Raw genomic sequence first — 21,268 nt, 5'->3', positions numbered from 1 at the left:
TGTGCCATAATAGGAACTGGTGCGTCGATGCTTTCATTGGCATTTCCACCATATGTTCGGGCTTGTTTCATTTTTATTCAGAAAAATCAGACCATTATTTGGTTTGAACAAGTCCGAAATTTTTTGCGTTAGAAAAACTTTGATCTCGCGTTTAAATGAAAAAACTAAGGTGAACATAAACATGAACAAGCCCAGAAGCGTCCATGCAGACCAGCGACTACAGCATACTCGTTTACAATTAAACCATAGTACGCCAGGGCTATTGAAGGCGTGATACCGAATCAAGCCGGTCTTTCAAGCAAACCTTCAATGGGTCTGGTGTAGATTTTTGAATGGGAAAAAAGTTACATTATGAGTTATACTTGGGGCTGAATAAAATTTTCGAGTAAGCTCGAAAGTAAGATTAACCAACGCAAAATTATCACATAAATGAGGCCGATAGTGAAGCCAGAGCTGACCTGACTAACCAATTAAAGTAAAGGGTGCACAGCGACCAAGAAACTATAAACTTATGCATTTGCCATATATTGGCCTGCATCAAAATCGAGCCTATAGCCTCTACTATACTGGTGGCCGTGTATTGATACAAAACTCTTTTGCTACATCTTTAACTTCTGTAACTTGGCCGTACATATCCAGATGCTAGAACTATTTTTAGTTTAATGTCAGTGGGGACCGACTAGCGGCCGCTGTGATAAAATTTGTGATCACCCCTGATTCTAGTTGAAACTTCTGTAACTGGCAAATTCGACAACTAAACGTACCCATTTTTTTCAAAGCCACAAATCGGAACCTTTTCAAACATTTGATTAATTTTAAACTAAATATTTTCTCATTGAACCAACTATATTATAAATGCTTCATTTTTATCAATACATAATCGTCTTTTTTCTTCCGCTAGTGGGCGACATGGAGCTGTAACCTCCCTATACGTTTGTAAAGTCGCAAATTAAGCCATGAGACAAACTGAGTTGCTAATTTATTGATTGGCAGCTATCTTGCACATTTTTTTTGACAAAAACGATGGTTTAAATAGGAAATCGTGGTAATTTGGTTTGGTTTATACAGTTTGCAGTCATTTTTAATACAATTTGCACAATTTGTTTTCGTCGCATTAGCCTACATGTGTAGCTGCCCTCAAACCAAACCAATTAGTTAATTTAAACCACTAATACACTTTAACAAAAAGCAACACACATTCTATACCAAGTGCATTTAGTTTTTTATATATATAGGCTAACTAACATGCAGATTTTCTTAAACCTGCGAATAAAACCCACGCGTTTTGGGTGTTTTGTTGCGTCATAGTCGAGCTTTATCATACTGAGCCTTTTTTCCATTGTTTACTTTATTTCATGCTTATCAACGTGGAAATGCGCAAATCCTCTGCGTCTTGATACGTTTCCTTGCGTGGCATCCGCTATGGCGTCTATCTTTATCCAAGATGCAAAGGAAACGCCACAGAATAAATTTTCAGCGAGTAATTTTTGGATTTTCGATGATTAATTGATTCATAGTGTTTTCTGGGGGCAAAAATAGCTTGATTTGGGCCTGCCGTTACATTAAGCATCATTTGTACGGCAATTTCATCAAGTTTTGGGCTAATTTTGGTCTTTGTTTTGGAAAAACGTTTTTTGGCAAGTTTTTGGACCCCATTGTCAGACCTATGCTTACAACTCTATCATCCATTGTTTATCTGTGCAATATTTCAAAATAACAACAAATTTTACAACGGTCGACATGTATTTTTGAATGATTTGTCGTTTAAATCGTATACCTCTTCACCCTAACAAGCATTTCCACGATATTAAGTCACATCATTTAACAATGGAATAAGACTATAGACGTGAGTATAAACAAATCGTACAATTTGAACCCTATTAATGTATATGCAATATAGTTTACACTGTACTCGGAACTAAAACGTTCATGCAGTGAAACTATAGTGCCATTGTAGTCATTTTTAATTTGTACGCGTTAACCAGTATGACATATGTAAGTTACTTGGCAATTAAAATACATACGAAACTGTTTGATTTAGTATGATGCCTTTTCCAGGCTGTTATTAAGATTTGACAAGAGAAAGGTGCAAGGGTGGGAAACCACCCAAAGACAACTTTTTTATTATAATACATGCATTATTATATACAACTATTACAGGCTCAAAGTATTCATCTTAATCTAGTTTTTCGTTGAAGTGAATTCTGCTCCATTAAGATAACAATTGGCGTGTGTTGATAATCCCGTTTAATCAGATGCAATAATCTCTTCGAAAGTGACAAATGCGCAATACAGTGTAAACACACGGAACAAGTGCCAACTTGACTTGTATTATATCGTGTTTAAATTCGTTGATCAAACACTCTTGAAAACAACGTGATGCCTTTATAAAAACTTTATAAATTTATACCTATCAATCGACCAAGTATGACTATTCTGTTTCATTTTTGTACTCATGGCATTGTTCTTGCTGAATTTGGGAACCAAACCCAAAACTACAAGCCCGAATCACGCAACTTTTTTAAGCAAGGCCTAAATTAGACCTGAAAGTTTGTGAAACGGCGGTACAAAATGCCCCAGCAGTGTAAGGTCTGAGCCAAAACAAGACCGTCTTTTATTAAAACTTTAACTTTAGCCCGAACCCGACCCGAAAATGCTACCATGAATTACAACTCTACTTCTAAGAGCATTAACACAAAAACCTACGCATTGCGTTTTTTCTCTAAATATCCGATTTCAAGCAAATATGCACGAATTTGAAAATGTGCAATTTTGGAAAAAGTACAAAACACCGAAATAAGATCATTGGTGGTTACGCAATCAGTATAAAAGCGATTGAAACGTGCTTTTTAATACATTTTTTTAATGCAGACCTCCATACCGCATATACTGTAACTTAAACAAACAACAGCATATTAAAACAAGCACCTAATTTTGTTTACGTAATCATCATTAAGATTTACAAATTAGACATGAACAATTAATTACGTAAAAAAAAGATGTAGCAAGCATAAAGTTACGTAACATTGTTGTAAACTTCCCTGGCCAAAAAATCTGACCATAATCTGAGCCGAATTATACTTATCTTGGTGATATCTTGGTGATAGAACAGACGGTTTCGTACCAGAATGCGACAAAGTTCTATGGCATTTTTTATTATTTTGTTTCCTGCTATACGCTAGCTATAGCACTTTCCGCTGCATTAAATAGTAAATTTTGTATGTCAGCTACCATTTTTAGAATCAAATTTTGTACGGTAACTATAGCATCTTTCGCAAAACTAGAATAAAAATATAATTTTGTACGCTAACTAGCATTTGCTGAAAAACTGATCTTAAAAGCAAATTGGGGCACAAAAGTTGCTTTGGAAACGCAGATCATGAAACGTTTTGCACAAATTTGTCGAAATTGAAAAAAAACTTAAACTGTCAGAATGCTTCACTACAGAATAATTTGAAACTATTATGAGCTCCTGTGTATCGCGAAAGATGTTTTTTGGTACAGCAGGCCAAGGTAGGTAGAAAAACGTGGTTTAAACATTGCATAGGTTATCTACTGTACGTATAGGTATTTTGCCATGGTTTCAATTTAAAATCATTTTTAAACATGCTAGGTTAGTGTGTTACAAAAGTTTAAGAGTAGATTTTGTATTCAAAACTTCCCAAAGGGTGAATTAGAAAAACTTGCATCGTAGTTCCGCTAGACGGCGCTAGGAGGCTGCTGATCGGTGAGCAACAGGTTTCAGGTGTCAGGTTACCAAAACAGATTGGCCGGTTTTATGCGGGCAGAAGATACTTTAGCGGGCTGCCGCACTAAGATTCATCATTTAGTAAATGCGCCTTTGCACAGAACAGACGCTGTAAAGCTGTAAGGTTACAAGCTTTGGTGAATGATCAAGAAAATTTGAACTGTTCTGAAGACAGAATTAGCCTACATAGAATTTTTAAAAATGGCGCCTCGTTCAGCAAAAAAGCTTTTCGGCAAACATTAAAACTTGATACTTTATGATCTCTTCGCTAATTGAGTCAAAGGACAGAGGCGAATAAAAACAAACAAGCTTACTGCAGGTGCGGTGATTGGCGCGTGCCACTCTCTGTGAAAACAAAGCTAATTATGACATCATTAACGGTGGCATTGTCTCGCTTTTTGAAAGTTGCACTGGATTATTGCGCTTAGGCAGTTGTTTTCTTTGGCGTAGGATTGTGTACTTATCATTTAGCGGCGTGAACGTTTTGTTAGCGAGCAGAAAAAGTTATAAGGCGTGGGTAAAACGTGTAAACACTTAGAAACAACACCTTATTGTTTTCACACAGTCTTATTAGTGCAAGAAGTCGGTAGAAAAGGGAAATGGTATATTTTCATTCCTCCTACTTTCATCCAGGTTGTGTTATATTTATTGAGAGGCTAGACTACTTCGGTGATTGTTTGGTTAATTCGCAAGCTGCATAGAGAGCCTGAATTATGACAATGCAGATGTGCTATCAGGCGTCGGCGCACCCTGGACCGAGCAATGATATTCTGCCTAATGTTGGACCTCCAAACGCCGTCACAATGTATTCTGGTCCTGGTGTCAGTGGAGAGGCCGCTTATTATCACTACAGAGCCAATGGATATCCAGGTCAGCAATAGCTCGTGCATGTAAATGATCTAAATTAGATTTGAATAAGAAATTGACGTTTAAATTAAGGTTCTTTTTTTGAGAAGTCAGTTTCCATATGATGTTCAGTTTCAAATCATTTGTTTTGTTGTTTTGATAAATATTATGCAATCATAACACCAAACATTTGATTTCAAATCCTGAAATAGGTGTGCTTAGTTTCGCTAAAGCGGTAACAAGGGGTATCTGTGCAAACAAAGTACTCGAAACTCTAATGACTGTCCATGCATCCTGGTTTATCAGTCGCTGTTTGGAATTTCTCGAGCCACCGAACCTGTCTGTCATGTAGCTACCCCTTTGAAAATCGAAACGAAGTCGTAAAAATACTTTTTTAAGTAGGCTTTGCGAAAATAGGCAAAATAACGTGTAAATTAAAAACTGCAAATAGAATGTTGGTGTTTAATTTTATTGTTGAATTTGATGTAAGGAAAGACCGTACTGGTAGAATTCGGTTGTAGCACCTTTGTTGTGACGGTGGGTGGATTTTACGGTCAAATTCGTATCAACAGTTCTAGTTTTCAATTATTTCCCCGCCGAAAAATAGTCCTAGCGCAAGGTGCCACAGTAGCATGTGAAACAAACGAACGACCAGCGCCTTGTGTTACGCCTCATGACTCCTTAATAAACGCGTGTGCCTGCCCCGAACCTAATGATTCATACTTCCATAAGGAAAACGCGCTGAGTCGTGCTGTCAACTAGCGAACACAAGCAATCCCAAAACACGTGGGCCCGGTATATGCTTCGGCTTGGGCGGAAATTTTGAGCTACCCAAGCCGCGAGGCTCGCTATACGCGCCCCATATATACACTACGCTGAGATTTTAATAAATGCAATTTGCGCAAGAAGGGAAGGCATTTGGCCCACGTTATACGCTGCCTTTGTGTACAGTAAACACATATATTGCTTCACGCCGCTCAATGCTGTGATGATATCGCATTTGTGCTTGACAAAACAACGTTTTAATCAGTTATCAATTTTGTGAAAGCTCTAATCTTAAATGAGCTGCTTAAATAGGCTAAAGCTAAAATATTATTAATTAAGACCTTAAATGTGTTGCTACTATACTAAGATCAAAATTTATGTTGTAAGCTGATCAACTCAAGACTTCAAAACTCATTCGTTTCGACACAATATTGTAACATTCGCGAAAATCTTGTCCCAAAAACGTTAATGCGCAATGGGTTTAATTTACATGCTTGGCAAAACGTTTGTATGCTTTGATTTCAGTAGAACATAACTGTTTATCAATTCAAGTTTGTTTAATTCGGTCATAGGCAAGGTCAAACTTTTTTGCACCTGATCATAGGGTCACTGCGTCTGTCGTTATTCATTTGTTGCGCCGAAGGTGATACGACTTTGAAGCCACGCAACGGTGAAAAGCGACCTTCCATCTGTTTACTAATATTTTGCCATACGTCGCAACGGTGTGACCTATTGATTATAACCACAACTTTTCTCGCTTTACCACAGTGAATCTGGTTCAAGGGCTATAGGTCCCCTAATGTATTTTTACCACACACATCTTTTTGTTTTCATTTTTTTAAAATATGTCTAAAAATGTTTTTCTTGAATATTGCAGTAACAGAGCAAAAAATGTTTGCCAAACAAAAATATTCCACTGCTATAAAAATGAATTTGTTTTAAGATTAAAAGACGCTTTCATTTATAACTCTTTTTGTTGTTAATGTTACTGTTATAAAAAGACGCATAAAAGAAGATTGGACAAATGAAAAGCAGTGGTATAACCGTACATTACTATGAAAAACAATTATTACATCTCCTTAAACAAAAAATTTTATAGTAATATTACCCTAATTAAAATATAAAAACGATCTAATAATTTTAATACCAGCGGAAACCGTTTGTGCCCTTGCCAGTTTTCAAACAAGCGTTGTTTTTCATCAAAACCTAATCGGTCCGCCGTGCACACTGCTGCCCGAAAGGCCATGCGACAAGCGCGTTGTGTTGAAGCGATCTTATCATCAAAGTTATATCTCATCTTGACTGAGACGAATTTATTTGGGAAACAACGACATTGCGATGTAAAATGCTTTCAACCTTACGCTTGCCCACACACTCTAAAGGCCCTAAAATTTAGGATTTTTCAGTGTTTAGGCCAGTTTTGTGATTAGAATTAAAAGTCTAAAAATGTAAAACGACGCTTCAAATGTTTTGTGCGATTTGTGTGGTCACCAACCAGTTTTTTAAAAATATTAAAAATTGCAATTTTACCCCGGTATCTTCTCGAGAGAAAGTAACTATTAGGCTGATTGAAAATCCTGTATTGAGATGATTAGCTCAAACGCTGCTGAACAAAAATGGAGGCCTAAAGTCCGAGTGTCTTTTCTCGTTCTTGCATAATTAATAATGTCTTGCAGCACAAAATGGCCGTCCCCTTTTCTCTATGATAGCTTCAAAAATAATTCTAAAATCTTTGCACACAAAGTTTTCAGCTTTGTACTTTTTTATGACAAAATAGAGTCACTTAATTTGAGTTAGAGTCACTTAAAATCGCTTGAGTTAAGTTAAAAATCGGATTTGTCTGTGCACAAACTTCGATCTAATTCAACTTACTTAGGAATATTAAAGAGTATAAACGTCTTTAGTGCAAAGTGTTAAAAAAGTGCAAAAAAATCAAGCTAATACCTTTTGGAAAATTGTAAACAAACCCTTTTAAGATATTTTTGTAAGTTTGTTGACTGTTATTCAAGCTATTTGGTATACTTATGTGTTTTTAATATACCTTACATATATATCGTAGTTGAATTTAGAATTCAAACTCTCCCAAAAAAAATTTACAAACCTTTTTTGAGGCAATTTTTGGCCATGTTTAAAGCTGTGTTCTAAATACTAATTATCAGAGCATTTTGATGTAAGATTTATGCTTAATTAACGTTTATGGTCTTAAACATCTTAGTTACAACGGTTGGGACTCGAATCCAGGCTCATGTATGCGTATTTCTGTTGGTTCGTGGCAAGATATCAAACCGTCGATCGAAATTTGCCGTTCCCTCCCAATTCGCTATGAAACAACACTCAAAATGATACAACGCAGAACTATATGAGGGAGGCGCACCGACGTTGGCCGTCAAATTCAAGTTCACCCACGCAAAGTTATTAACTCGAAAAATATGTGTTACGTAGACACCAGACGCGTTTAATGATTGTGCCAATCTTGTGACTGACTTTAAAGATTGCAATTACTCAAACTTCATTACGCTTAATCTAATGTTTTCAGGCTGAAAAATACTTTTTCGTACTAAAACTAAAACATTTTTTACGATTTCTATTAGCCCCGTTTAATCACTGAGCCAATCTTGTATCAGTCTTTAAAGATTGCAATAACATTAAAGTCTACCTTAATTGCACATTATCTAATGTTTGTAGGCTGAAAAATATAATTTCCTTATTTTTTTACGATTTCTATGATCCCCGCAAAAACCCAAAAATGTATGAGAGTCAAAAATGTTACAGTAAATGTTAGCAAGCCAAAAGAGCACAGTGGTGTTTAGGTAATTGCCCACGAACGGTGGTGAGGACAATTTTGTTGAATTGCCGCCTTTTGCCTGGCAGTCTTAGATGCAGCTATGCCAGAGGCGTCGTCCAACCCTAACCTGCACGCCTGTTGGACTTCATACTTTGATGCGCTCACTGTGTCGCGCTTTTGAAGTCACTACTTTTAGAGTTTTCAATGCTCTGTAGTGGCTAAGCTGTAATCACTACATTATTTGTGCGCAAGACCCAGAAAATGATTGTGATATTTTTATGTGTGTTAAATGTGATGTAGTCTAAGCAAACATACATGATTCCGTCATTCACAGATGAATAAGAAACTACTGTATTTAAAAATATACTAAACATTCAACTGAAAATGTCAAAAAACTTAATTTGGAAATTAAAAACTAAATAATTAAAAAACTAAATATTCAACTTAAAATGTTTAAAAACCGTGATTTGGGAATTCTATTTGAATAAGGTATATTGACACATCTCAAAAATACAGACTTGTAAATATTCCTGACTGCAGAATTATAGATTACACTTAACTTGGCCAAACCAAAATATTTCGCGCCAAATCAAACCGGAAATAAAAACTAATAATGATTCTCGATGTGCGCCATTTCCGGTAGGAATGCCATCATATCCTGATTTCCACCCACCGGCCCGCAATATGATAGGGAAGATCTGTCCTTAGTTTGACATCGAATCGATTTAAATATTTAAACATAAACAACCCCGGGTTTTGAAGCTGTCGTTTTGACCAAAGTGTGAAGCAGCTAAGCTACAAATGTGTGGTCTAAATTGGTAAAAAATGTTGAATTGGATTTTTTGGTACAATTTGTGGTATGAATTTTGAATTGTAGGTTATAAAAGGGTTCCTGTTTGTGTATTCTAATCGAATATAAGATTTTGTTCAACTTAGAAGAAACTTAATCTGTTTAAATAGAAGAAAATACTAATTGATCTATGGTTAGAAGGCAAAATATGTATGTTTGGTTTAAAAATCAACGTAACGAACTGAGACGTACCCAAACTAACCATAAATTTGTAGGCAATAAACATAATGATCCTTTATGGACAAAAGAAACATTAAAAAAAATCATAAAAAAGCTCCAGGGAAAATGTTAGCAAAATCGGCGAGTGTTAAGATTTGGGTTTGTTGGCCGCTGCACTGAGACTATACTGACGTCAGTTCGTAAAAATGGAATGCGGCGGTCACAGGCCAATTGCCATAGAGAGCTCCAAACCATCCGGTCTTAAAATTTTCCTGTTATCTTGTAACGTAAAAATCGCCATTATTACGTCATAAGTGCATTAGAATGTTCTGAAACAATTATGAATTGAAAAACTGATTTGTGCCATGCAAAATAGATTCAGAAACAATGATATCCACAATTTCAGTGATTTCTGAATGAATGCACTGCACAACTTTGAAATGGTGCATTTTGTGGTGACTTGTAAGCAATAATTAGCTGTGTCACAAGTACTGAAGGTTTTTACACGGGCTGTCCTAAATGCAAATTAGCCATAATTGTCAGTTTGAAGTGATAGAAAAAACCCGCAGAGCCACAATTTACGCGATTTGTAACAAAAAGGTGTTTGAAAAGAATGGAGTTTGGTGTTTTAAGGACAAATACTACAAAGTTACCGGTACTTTTTGCCTAAATGAAACTTTTACAGATCAAATCAATTAAGCTATGCCAGTTTTGATTTTAATACTGTTACAGATCACAAAAAACATGGTAATCTAAGAAAACTAAGGTTAAATTTTACCAAAATAGTTTTACCGTATTTAACTATTACACTTGGGTATACTTTATACCAAACCGCATAATCACATTGCCAGGTATACGTGCGTAACATTTGAATATGTAAGGTAATAGTAATGTATTGGGTGGTCCTGCATTCTGTTTGGAATTCTATTCATCTTTTCCAACACAAGGGGGAAAGCCTGGTCGGCCATTTTGTACGTTTTGTGTTTGCCGTTCCGCTAAATTACCCGTCAAAGACTCAGGATTTGATACAATTGCGATTCAATTACACTGGCTCTGGTAACTGTTGTTCAATTCAGCCTGCTTAAACACAATAGCAACAAAACGCAATTGAATTGGCATTTCTATCTCAATATTTAATTAAAATGTAACATTCCCAAAGTTTTGTTAAAAAAGTTGTGTTGCGAAAAAAAAAAAAAATTGAAACCCTTTTTTATTTGAGACCAAACAAAACTTGTCAGTTGAGTTTAAAATCTGATCCCAGCGCGGAGGTGTCAAAGTCATATCGGCGTTGACGCAACAATCGCATGGACAATAGGGTTTATGACGTCACTTTCCAAACGACGCGCCAATTAAAGTATTAGAGGGGTGAAGTTTAAATGGGATTAAAAAGGCGTGAAAAACGCTTGAACGCAATTACGTGTAAATCAATGGATAGCTTGATATTTTGTGCATTTTGCCCAAACACTATGTACAATTGCGATATTTACATAGACCCCATGACATACAAAACCATAGTAATTACCAATATTTAGTTAATTCGTCGAATGATTGTGCTAAAACAAAAATAATCCGAATTCTAGAAATGTCGAGAAATAATACAGTCCATGTGACTTTTACCATAAGGCTAAAACAATTTACGCATAATTTATAGTATTGCGCAAAATTTTTCAGCAAGTTTAGCCAGACAGACAGACCTGCAGGTAAAATATGCCACCACGAAAAAGCGTTTGAAGTCCTAATATCGGCGTGCGTTATAATATAGGAGAAACACCCTTTGCAATTTGAGGGGATTAAACCGTGACAACCAAGGACATGAAGTAAATGACACGCAATAAAGCATTGGTGTTCGTTTTGCCAAGCTAGCAATTGGGGCAGCTTGAAACAGGGCATGTATATATACGAGGTGTCAACTGAATTCCCTACGTTGTGTTTACGCCTAAAGCGTAATTTGGGAATTGTGATGCAACTGAGGGGCGTTATCACGTGCACATACCTTTGTTACGCCACAATTGCAATGTACTGTTTTAGTTGCACCTAGTATAGTGAAAAAGTTGTCTAATTTTTTTTCGGCAAATTTGAACCAAATTATTTTTGAGAGTTATTTTAGGTTTGGGTTTAATAAAAAACAAACCAATTTAGACATTAAACCACATTGAAATGAAAAATATCAGTAGTAATGGGTTGTATTCAATTTTGCCATATTTGCTAGACACTTTTTCATTTTTTTATTTTTTGAGAATAAGACGTCGAAACGTCGTTTTAACTGCTAAAAGAGCAGCATATATTATTGTAATATGGCTAGCATATATATCTTGGGCGTTGTTTGTCCTATTCTTTCAATTCAACAATTCTCAAAGGCATTTTACACCTTGAATAAAAGTAACATTCGTATTTTTCTTCAAAAGGTATGCAAACGTCCACAGTTAGAAACGAACAATACAGTGGAGTCCATCACCATGGAGGTTTTAGTGGAGCGTATGCACAAAATCATCAAAACATGCATCACCATCACCATCACCACCAACAAAGCAAGGATATGGTCAAGCCACCTTATTCTTATATTGCTCTTATTGCCATGGCAATACAGGATGTCCCAGGAAAAAAGGTACGCCCCGTTTCTGTAAAGCAAAACGCTTCCATTTGTTACCCAATTGTGCCCTATTGAATCTATTAGCTAAGTTGTAATAATGAAACACGCACCAGGGTATAGAATTAGTTGAACAATTATCGTAGCTATACTAGAAAGTCCATTCTCCATTTGTGGTGATTTATGAATGGAAACAATAATATTTTTGTTCGAAAACCTTTGTTGCCGAAGAATTTTTCGATTGTTGGTATTGTCAAAAAAGCGTTTTCAAAATTAAACTCGTCCCTTTGTGGACTTGAAGACAATAACATACCGGTTAAACCTCACACATTGAAAGTACAGTATCTATGAACTGGGTTTAGTAACTGATTTCCAATATAACTAAAAAGGCATTGAAATTTGTCCGAACGCCAATGACGCCTTTAATCAACCAACTTAATATTTTTTGGGCTTATTTGAAGTTATATTATCAACTTTTACGGCTTTTGCAGAGACTTGTTAAAAAATCAATCGTGTTATTTCAAACCATGGACGTATAAAGTTTGTTTTTCTAAACCCAACATAACCATTTTTTCGCATAAACGTTTTTCTTATTTACGACATATTGTTACGCTTATTACAACCAAATGCCTTTGCAGGCAATTGTAAAATATGGCTAAACACGTTACTTTTTTACAGCCAAACACCCAAAAATATATTTTCATTCGTACCGTATGATTCCTTACTTTTTTACATTTTTAGAAAGTACACACTTTGTTTGTTTGTTTTTTGAATAGAGAAATGTACTTCATGTTTTCATTTTTTTTTATTTTATGTGCATGATTAGGAAGTTCACTTGCAAAATTTAACGTTATGCTATGATTCTTAGGTCACTTTGAACGGAATTTACCAATGGATTATGGACCGATTTCCATTCTACAGAGAAAATAAGCAGGGTTGGCAGAATTCCATTCGACACAACCTTTCTTTGAACGAGTGTTTTGTAAAAATGCCAAGGTAGGCTGGTAAACATTATGTGAATTAAATAGAAGCAGCGCGTTAATTGGACACTTTAGGCATCGATTATTATCGAACCCCACCCTCTTTCCCTATCACGGGTGGTTAGGTTTTAGGGCCCTCTCGACTGGTCTCACCAACGTCCCACCCCAGTCGTGTTTTGTCCACAATAGGCCAACCTTACTTGCATAACGCTTTATAATACGGTGTAGCTGCAACCCGTCCAGCCACCATCCTCCATTTGTGCCCTTCACTTTTGTGTGCTTCATAACGTTTTAACGTTGCGAATTTTAGACTTAGTGATTGTTTTGGTCCAATTGTGTCTCTATATGTTCTTTTACCAAGCGAAATAAACTCAAATCTAACCCAGTTTGAATTTCTGGTTTCAAAACACTTTCTGCATTTCCTTATCATGTAATAGCTTTAATGTTCCTAAACAATTGCTTTACTTAGTTGTGAACAATGGCAAAATAAAAAATATGTGACAAATTCAAATAGAGACGACAAAAAGCCAGGAAAGGGAAGTTTTTGGACAATGGACCCAGAAGCTTACAACATGTTTGAAAACGGAAGCTACCTAAGAAGAAGAAAAAGATTTAAGAAAACTCAAGATGAACCGAAGGAAAAGCGAGAAAAGGTAAATACTTTGTCAGGCAGTAATAAGAAAACAAAACTTTGGTCCCAAAAATAAACGTGAAATAATAAACATCAATGTGCTTGTCTCAGCTTGAAGGAAAGACAAGTAACAACCAATCAGATGACTCACAGACCGCGTCAAAAAGTGAAGGCCCCAAAGCGAAGAAGTCAAAAAGTGATGATGAAACGAAACCTGACGTCATACCGTCTGACATACCAACAGCGCCTCCGGTGGCTAAAACAGAGCCTGCAGATTCGGCGCAGGCATTTGCGAGCAGCAACCCAGTCCAGAACCTGGCTCACAGTTACAACGAACCTCTGCAAAGTCAATCCAACGGCCCTGACCAGCTGCTGGTTAACGAGAAGCCAGACCTCGTGACCCGAATCCCGCGCCCTGATTCGTCAGGATCGAGCGTGGTATCCGGCCTCCAACACGACGTCGATTACCAGAGCCGACGTAACGGTGATGTCATAGAAGCATCGATGTTCAACATGCAGCAGTATCAAAACAATAATGCCTTTTACCCCAGTGACGTCAGCGCGAACCCGTCGCCGACGCGAAATGACGTCAGCGCAGTGACGTCATACCGCCACCACGACCTCGCCCCGTACTCGGGTACTCCGTCACCACCCAATGACGTCACACGCTGTTGGTACCAAGATAACGATTCGATGGCGTCATCAAATGTGACGTTGCACGCTCCGCCAACGGTCCCGAGTTCTACGTCACCGGTTCAATATCAGCAGGAGCAGTCGTTTTATCATCTGCGAGCCACGTCGGACGTGTACACCACATCTGGTCAAAGTCCTGTGATTTCAAGTTCAAGTGATGAACTTGGAGATTATGCGTCGAGTTATCCGCAGGCATCCTACTATGGATCGGCTTACCACTTTTCACACCAGACCCGGCCCTTTCCCTCTCATGAATACACCAAATACTGACCGCTGTAGACAATATTTAGCTGCCTAGTGCCTTATAGTCGGTCTCCAAATGATTGAAACCACGACTGCAAGGTACAATGATAGAGTTGCCTGTATTTGTTCGTGCCCTAGTTTAACCAAGAGATTCGGTTATACCTATTCCATTTATTAGCTAGATCAATTAGCTGAGTTTATTTTTATTTTTTCTTGCGATTTGCTTTCGTCATTGCTTCTTGCGTCATGGTGTGATGACGTCGTATTTATAAGCCGGGTGCGCAGCAGTGTTTTGCTTTGTGTTTTGCATCGGCTTGCGGCAAAAAAAGGAAACACTGTTACGGTTTACCGTTTTAATTAAGCTGTGCTAAAAATTTACACAAATCAAAAAGTGAACTTTTTTTTCTCACAAAACGCAATTTTAGCCAAAATTGGTGAGCGACAATGTTTAAGAACTTTTAAGGCAAAAAAGCAAGGTATTTGATCTTTTGAAATCCGGAGTGCCTTGGTATCAGCCAACCGATCAGAAATGTTGAATTAACAGTGCGCCGCCAGTACGTCTGCCAAGCCCGAGCTAAAACATGCCAGTCCACTTAAAATTTAGCCTGGAATGACATAAATTTGGCATTATGCTGATTGTAATCGCAAAACACATCAATTCGTCCTTGACTTAACCTACTTTGAGCCCAAATTACGCCCCTGTCCCTATGTTGTGGGATATTTAATTGAGCTGCATTAACAAGAACTTCCCGGATTTGATCAAACTCGCAGATTTGTTTATTAGTTAAAGTATTCAGTCTTTCTGTTTTCGTTTTATTTACACTGGCCTCTGTTGTCATTTAAAGCGAAAACTCAGCACTTTTTAACTTTCGAGTGTATCCTAATGGTTTGTTTGCACAATATCCAAGTTCTACTTTTTCGGTCGTCTTCTGGTAAGAATAATTGTTTATTGTTGTTAAAACACATTTTGATTCAACTTTGAAACAATAAAATCACACCATATCAACAAATGGTTTAGTTTAGATAACAAGAGGCTTTGTACATAACCAGCCTAATTTTTTGCTTTTCCTGCTTCGCCACAATATGCTTATAGAGAATCACGTACTAATAACCTTACAACAAGGACTGTGTCTAAACTTTACAAATCTCAGCCCCGCCCACCCACTGTGTCCAATCAGCGATCGATATTTGTTTGTGACATCACAACAATCTCTACTTGACCGACGTGTGCTGTACATCACGTGAAGTTTTTCTACTTTTGTCGTGTTTTTTTCGCCACCGTTGAATCGCGTATTTTTGCTCTTTTTCTCTACCGTTTGCCCCAATGTCGAATAATGACCATCGTGACGTCACAATCAAGAAAAATAATAAACACATTGTGGAATGATATCTTTTGTGCGCGTCGCTCCTAGCCGGTTTTGGCCCAAAAAAATTATATTTGCTACAAACTTGACAAATTTATACAGTAACTGTCTTTAACTTTAACAAAGTAATGTTGGGAAATGGACGGGTAAAAAAGCGCGTGGTTTGGAATTTCATCCGTAGCGCAGGCGTCGTAGGAGTTAACGGGATGTTAAGGCACAGAAATAGTTTTTATGATTCCGTTTTTAGCAAGAACATCTGCAAGGCTAACACGATCTCTCATACAATTATCGTTGAGGTTTTTGAAAGCATTGCTTTTTATGAAAAATAGTAATCGTTTAATAAATGGGACGTCAAAATTTGGTAACTTTACAATAAAACTGCTGGAAGAACATTATTTTTAATAACAGTTTTGTTCAAAAATATTTTACTTTCTATAAAACAAAAGTCCACGACCGAGGATTTTAATAATAGGGGGGTATATATATGAGTAAATTATTGTTTTTAGATTTTTTGGATTCGTTTGTTGAATAAATTAAAGGTAAATTTTATGTTGAAAAGATGACGAGAGGGAAAAAAAGAAAAGTTTAAAAGTCTCTGGTTTAAGAATTACGTTTTTTATGCCGAAACTCACTCAACGTTTTCAAAATAATGTTGCCAAAAATATTTCTTAAATTAAACTTTCTTTCCCATACATTTCAGTGTCGCAAAGACATACTTGTAACCATCGTCTTCGACTGGACAAAACACCAATAGTAAAAAGAAAGAAAGTATAAATCACAGTAGCTTCCGTTTCGTTCCAACTATTCATAAAACACGCGATTCATAATCAATTCCCCGAATCAGCGACAAAACCTTAGGAACCCACCACGCGTGTGTTTATACCCGTTGCCTTGTTGCCGCATGTCGCCACTTTTACCCCGCACCCCCCTTTTCCCCAAAGAAACGCCTTTACTTCATTTACACCGAATCAAAACATAGCGCTACTGCTATTGTTACGTAACAGTGGCGAGCGCCTTGGCGTCTCCAATCTTTCGAAGGTCGTGACAGGATTGACAATAGGACACCTTCCACTTTTTTTGATTTTAAAAATATGTTGATGATAGGGGTTTCCAAATTAAAATGGATGAGCACGGTGTGCGTTGTCGTTTTTTGACAAAAATCTAAAAGTCTTAATTTGCCTTCATACTTTTGCAATAAGCTTAATTTCATCGTAATTTCATCTGTCGTATTTGATAAGTACGCCTTACAATGTGCACATTAATACATTTAAACCTCAGTTTAACATTGAACAAATTTTATAACATTCACATTACACTTTGCGATGTTTATTGGCAAATAATGTCAAAATATATTTATAATTATAATTGGAATTTCAATGACATTTAACTGTGCTTTAAAAAAACCCGTTTAAAGTCAGAATTTTCGCCAAAACATGATAAAATTTGAAGAAAAGTTACACGACCATATAATTCTTTTGTAGAGAAACGTTTATTTTAAAGTGAGGGTGATTATATGATGCCAGTTTGGCGAAAAATCAACATTGCATTTAAATTCAATGGCTGATTCTGTTACTTGGAAAAAATTTATATTCTCAGTCATTTTAAAGTCTTGTGGCTTTGTGGATTTTTAAGCCCAGCTCAGCATAGGACAGTGGAATGTAAATTTCCACTCCTGCTATTCGCAAATTGCTGTCTAACGGGTAAACACAACTACACTGCGGACACCCCGGGAAAGTTAGCGTACCATACGCCGAACGTAGATACATGTTTTATTCATAACAGCAAGGCTAGGCAAGGCCGACGACAATTACAGCACTGTAACGAATCGCTGCTATTTTCACACCACAACGAAAAACTAGTTCTGGCGTCAACTTCTCGCCATTGGCCATAATTGACTGATCTATTAAACTGTCCGTCACTTTTGTCTGCCAAAGTGTGACCTTTTTACTCTCTGGCCTGCTTGAAACTGGACTTGCAGGTGTAAACAGTGAAACATTATTGTGTGCTTGTGTACACTTTTGCCCGGGTGATTATGACGTTATAGTCGCCATTTTTTGTCACAGTTAATTTTCGAATTAATTCAATTGCCTTCTTATGTTGGGGCAACAAAACCAGGTCAATTGCAAAATGTTTAAAGCAAAACACATTAAAAATAACAACTCGTGACATTCAAAAATGAAATTTGACTGCTAGAGGCCAAGAAATTCAATGTAGCAAAATAATTTATCATACTTTAAAACTTAGATGCCACATACTTAACAGTAAGGGTATGACATTGAGTAGGAAATAAAAAATGTGATAAAAAGATGTACAAACCATGCGGTTTTCGTAAATAAGATGCCAGGCAGATATAATTGCCTGTGGACTTTCGCGAAGATGTGACGCAACATGATCAGAGGCTTGTGGAAGTGGCAAATGACAGGTAGGGTCGACTAGCAGATGTTAGAGATAACCAAAGAGAGGCCTAGCGCTTTACTCGTCGGCCAAGCACCTTTTGAAGGCTGCACGACTGTTTATACCCGTGTCCTGCCCTGATAGCATCAACCGGTTTTTGATCCCCGTTTTACCGCCGAAAGCCCGTCGTTGTGCGCGGACTGATTTTGACTGTGCGTTGTCGTTTTGACAAGCTACATACAGACAGCAAAGGTCTGATTAGATTGGACTGACTGCGCTGTTTTGTACGCTGTACGCGTAACATACAGTTATTTGATTTCCTTCAAGGACTTTCCCCAGCGTTATTATTTGCGGCCCTTTGAAACTATGAAATAATGAAAACTGTATGAAGTCAAAGGCACTTTTTTCACGTCGTGGGTACAGTGAGGGCCTTTACTTTTTTAACAGACTCATTTACTAGCTAGAGCAATAGATTTATTTTGTTCGGAATTAAAGGACTGAAAAATGCTGGTGTTAATTCAGTGTTGTCTGTCTTTGCACATGAAAAAGTACATCAAATTCATTTATCATAAAATTTACTACTGTAATTGACAATTATCGATACAAAACCACTATTTTAAAGCAAATTGTTTACACTATATTATATCATTGACATTAATCTTACATAAGAACTGGCCTGTAAATTATGTAACTAACAAAACAGTGGAAAACCTTACACTTGATAAAGTTTACAATTTACGTCTCAGGGAAACATGATTGGATTCCTTGCAAAGTTGTGAAACAATGTAGGGAAAGTAGTAATTCTCATAACGTGGTCTGCTCTTAAGGTCAAGATCGCCATTACCTGCAATTTCTGTCATCAGTCAAAGTTGCTTAAAATTTTGTTTTTTGCCTTTTCTTGCACCGTAGGAGTTAGTCATCCTGTTAAAATTGTTCTAGATTTCACCCCACGCAATTAACGTCACTACAACATCGAAAAACCACGCGCGTCTGACTGATGTTTTATGTGCTGATGCTTATCGGATGTCGTAAGCCATAGACGACCGAGTTTTGCCCCAGCAATTAGTGCGACAATCGTATTACTGCAGACCGATTGCTTGTTGATTAGAATAGGCCTGGCGCCTTGTACTAGATTTCTTGCCGGGTTTGAGACGATTGTGACGACATAATTCATAGAACAAGCTATACGAGACGGTACCCAGCTTGTTTGACCCCCCAAATAAATAAACCGCTTGTCAATAGTTTTTAGAAAACCCTTGAAGAGCTAAAAAATTGGCTGCCCAAATGTCTAGGTTAGATCTAGGCCTAGGTTAGACTATAATAAAAATCGTATTTTTTTCAATCAATTTTGAATTTATCTAAGCAAATTTTGAATTAAAACATAATAAAATCAAGATGTGTTTGATTCTGGGTTAACAAAATAATACACTAACCATAAACGTTTCGAAATTGTGGGTTAAAACACAATAATAAAATAAATCACAAATTCTGTCACAAATATATAGCGCATAATTTTTTTTACAATGCTGGACTGAAAAAATAAATGTAACTAAATCAAAACTTTTTTGACATCTTGGGTACGAAAATTTTGTTTGAAACGGAAAACGCATTTTTTTCGAATCCAGAGTTCAAAACGAAAATCATAGCGTCCCTCAATTTTTGCATTTTATTGGAAAATGAAAAAATGTAAGGCACATTCCTTCGAGTTATTGCAACATACACTAAGCATTCATATTTTGAATTTATTTTTTTATATTTTGACATTCGATATCAAAAGTTCAAAAGCTTATGGCGAATTAGCAATTTTCTGCTGTAAACAACAGATAAAGTTAAAAGCGAGGAAAAATCTACTCCCTATGCTTGATACGAACCATTCGCTGCCTCTACGTAGCTAAAACCATCTTATTCTGTGAAGTGTAACGAAGTTTTGGCCGCAAGACCACAAGAAACGGTAAAAGTAACACCATATTTATTGACCTGCTTCGTGTGGCTGGATTTAACAGTTTAGATGAAGTTTAACAGATTGGTGTAGAGTTGTAAGTCTGTCCGGGCTTTTTGGATCGGGTTCGGACCCGGTTAAGGCCCAAATTTACAAAAAAAAAATTGATGTGGACCTGACTTTACTCTTGCCATGGCATGAATTCGCACTCAAACCAGTCAGTGTATTTCTTATTACAAACCACTGCGAAAATCGATTTCGCCCCAACATGGCTTTGAATGAATTTATACCACAATTTCACCAACTTCTAGGTAAATTTTGGGATTTGTTTTTCAAATCGTCTTCGACCGGGTTTCGGGCTTGTTAAAAATCCCTTTTTCATGTTCAATCTTGAAAAGTAGGACTGTTCACATGCACGAATTAATTGTTTAAGCAGTGAAAACTTACTCGGAATATGACTTCCAAAAACGAATAAATTTTGCAATCTAAGTTGGAAAATGTAACTCGCAATCTTTCATTCTTCTCAGGTTTGATGCATAATTATTGCGTCACACTTATTCTATGAAGTCACTAAATATGAAATGTGTGACAAAGCTTATCTGGTATAATGCACGCTGTTAAACCATGAAAATTAAAAAGCAAGTACTGAAAACGAAATAAAGCACGTTGCTTATTGAGGAGTCACAACAAGTGCACGTCACTCAAACAGTTTCTGTCTTCGCATTGCAAAATACGATTGCAATAAAGGTAATTGACTAGGCACAATGATTTCTCAGAAGTATGTATGTTTATTACCATGCAATATCCTGTACAGTGCTTCAATAGGACTAATGTCATTTAATTTTCCATTACAATCTGTTGGTAAGGCTCAAAATATTGAAAATCTTGCTTGTGCAAAAACTTGTACGTAACTGCGAATTTAGAACAGAATACGTCACAATGATACAATGTGGTAAAAATGATCTTGAATCCAATGACGTGTGACCTAGCTTCCTGGGAAATTATAAAGAAGTAAAAGTGAAGAAAAAACTTTCAAACTGCCCCAAAATGGCCAATTACCATCTTTTTGCCACCTGTCCAAGGCAATAGCCTTCCTTGATGTTAGTTAACTGCGACAAGTTAAAGCAAAAATGTGGCAACACTTTTTACCACAAGAAGCAGCAAGGCCAAAAACAATAAACAGAACAGAAAATAAGTCGCGTTTAAACGTTTGTTTGCGACCTTTTTCCGCTTGTAAAAGTCAAATCGCTTTGACCACTGGCTAAGCTGCAATAATAGCTCACG

The 21,268-nt window shown here is 36.8% G+C and overlaps 1 protein-coding gene across 1 annotated transcript; it reads left to right on the top strand.

Moving 5' to 3' along the window:
- The first annotated feature begins 4,324 nt into the window (after positions 1 to 4,324).
- LOC145233703 (uncharacterized) lies at positions 4,325 to 15,674 on the top strand. The gene is made up of 5 exons (XM_080098477.1): positions 4,325 to 4,618; positions 11,559 to 11,758; positions 12,609 to 12,736; positions 13,235 to 13,373; positions 13,463 to 15,674. Exons 1-5 carry the CDS (start codon positions 4,462 to 4,464, stop codon positions 14,312 to 14,314), a joined length of 1,476 nt encoding a protein of 491 aa, XP_079954603.1. The 5' UTR covers positions 4,325 to 4,461; the 3' UTR covers positions 14,315 to 15,674.
- The last annotated feature ends 5,594 nt before the right edge of the window (positions 15,675 to 21,268 follow it).

The sequence above is a fragment of the Phallusia mammillata genome, chromosome 6, assembly GCF_965637545.1.
Source record: "Phallusia mammillata chromosome 6, kaPhaMamm4.hap1.1, whole genome shotgun sequence".
Taxonomy (NCBI): domain Eukaryota; kingdom Metazoa; phylum Chordata; class Ascidiacea; order Phlebobranchia; family Ascidiidae; genus Phallusia; species Phallusia mammillata.
Note: the sequence above shows the minus strand (reverse complement) of the source record. Positions and strands in the feature narration are given on the sequence as shown.

Bases quoted from the DNA above. Each gene is read 5' to 3' on its own strand.
- LOC145233703 (XM_080098477.1), top strand. From the start codon at position 4,462: ATGACAATGCAGATGTGCTATCAGGCGTCGGCGCACCCTGGACCGAGC. The intron at 12,737-13,234 runs GTAGGCTGGTAA...AAATTCAAATAG, and splicing joins TGTTTTGTAAAAATGCCAAG to AGACGACAAAAAGCCAGGAA. The intron at 13,374-13,462 runs GTAAATACTTTG...TGCTTGTCTCAG, and splicing joins CGAAGGAAAAGCGAGAAAAG to CTTGAAGGAAAGACAAGTAA.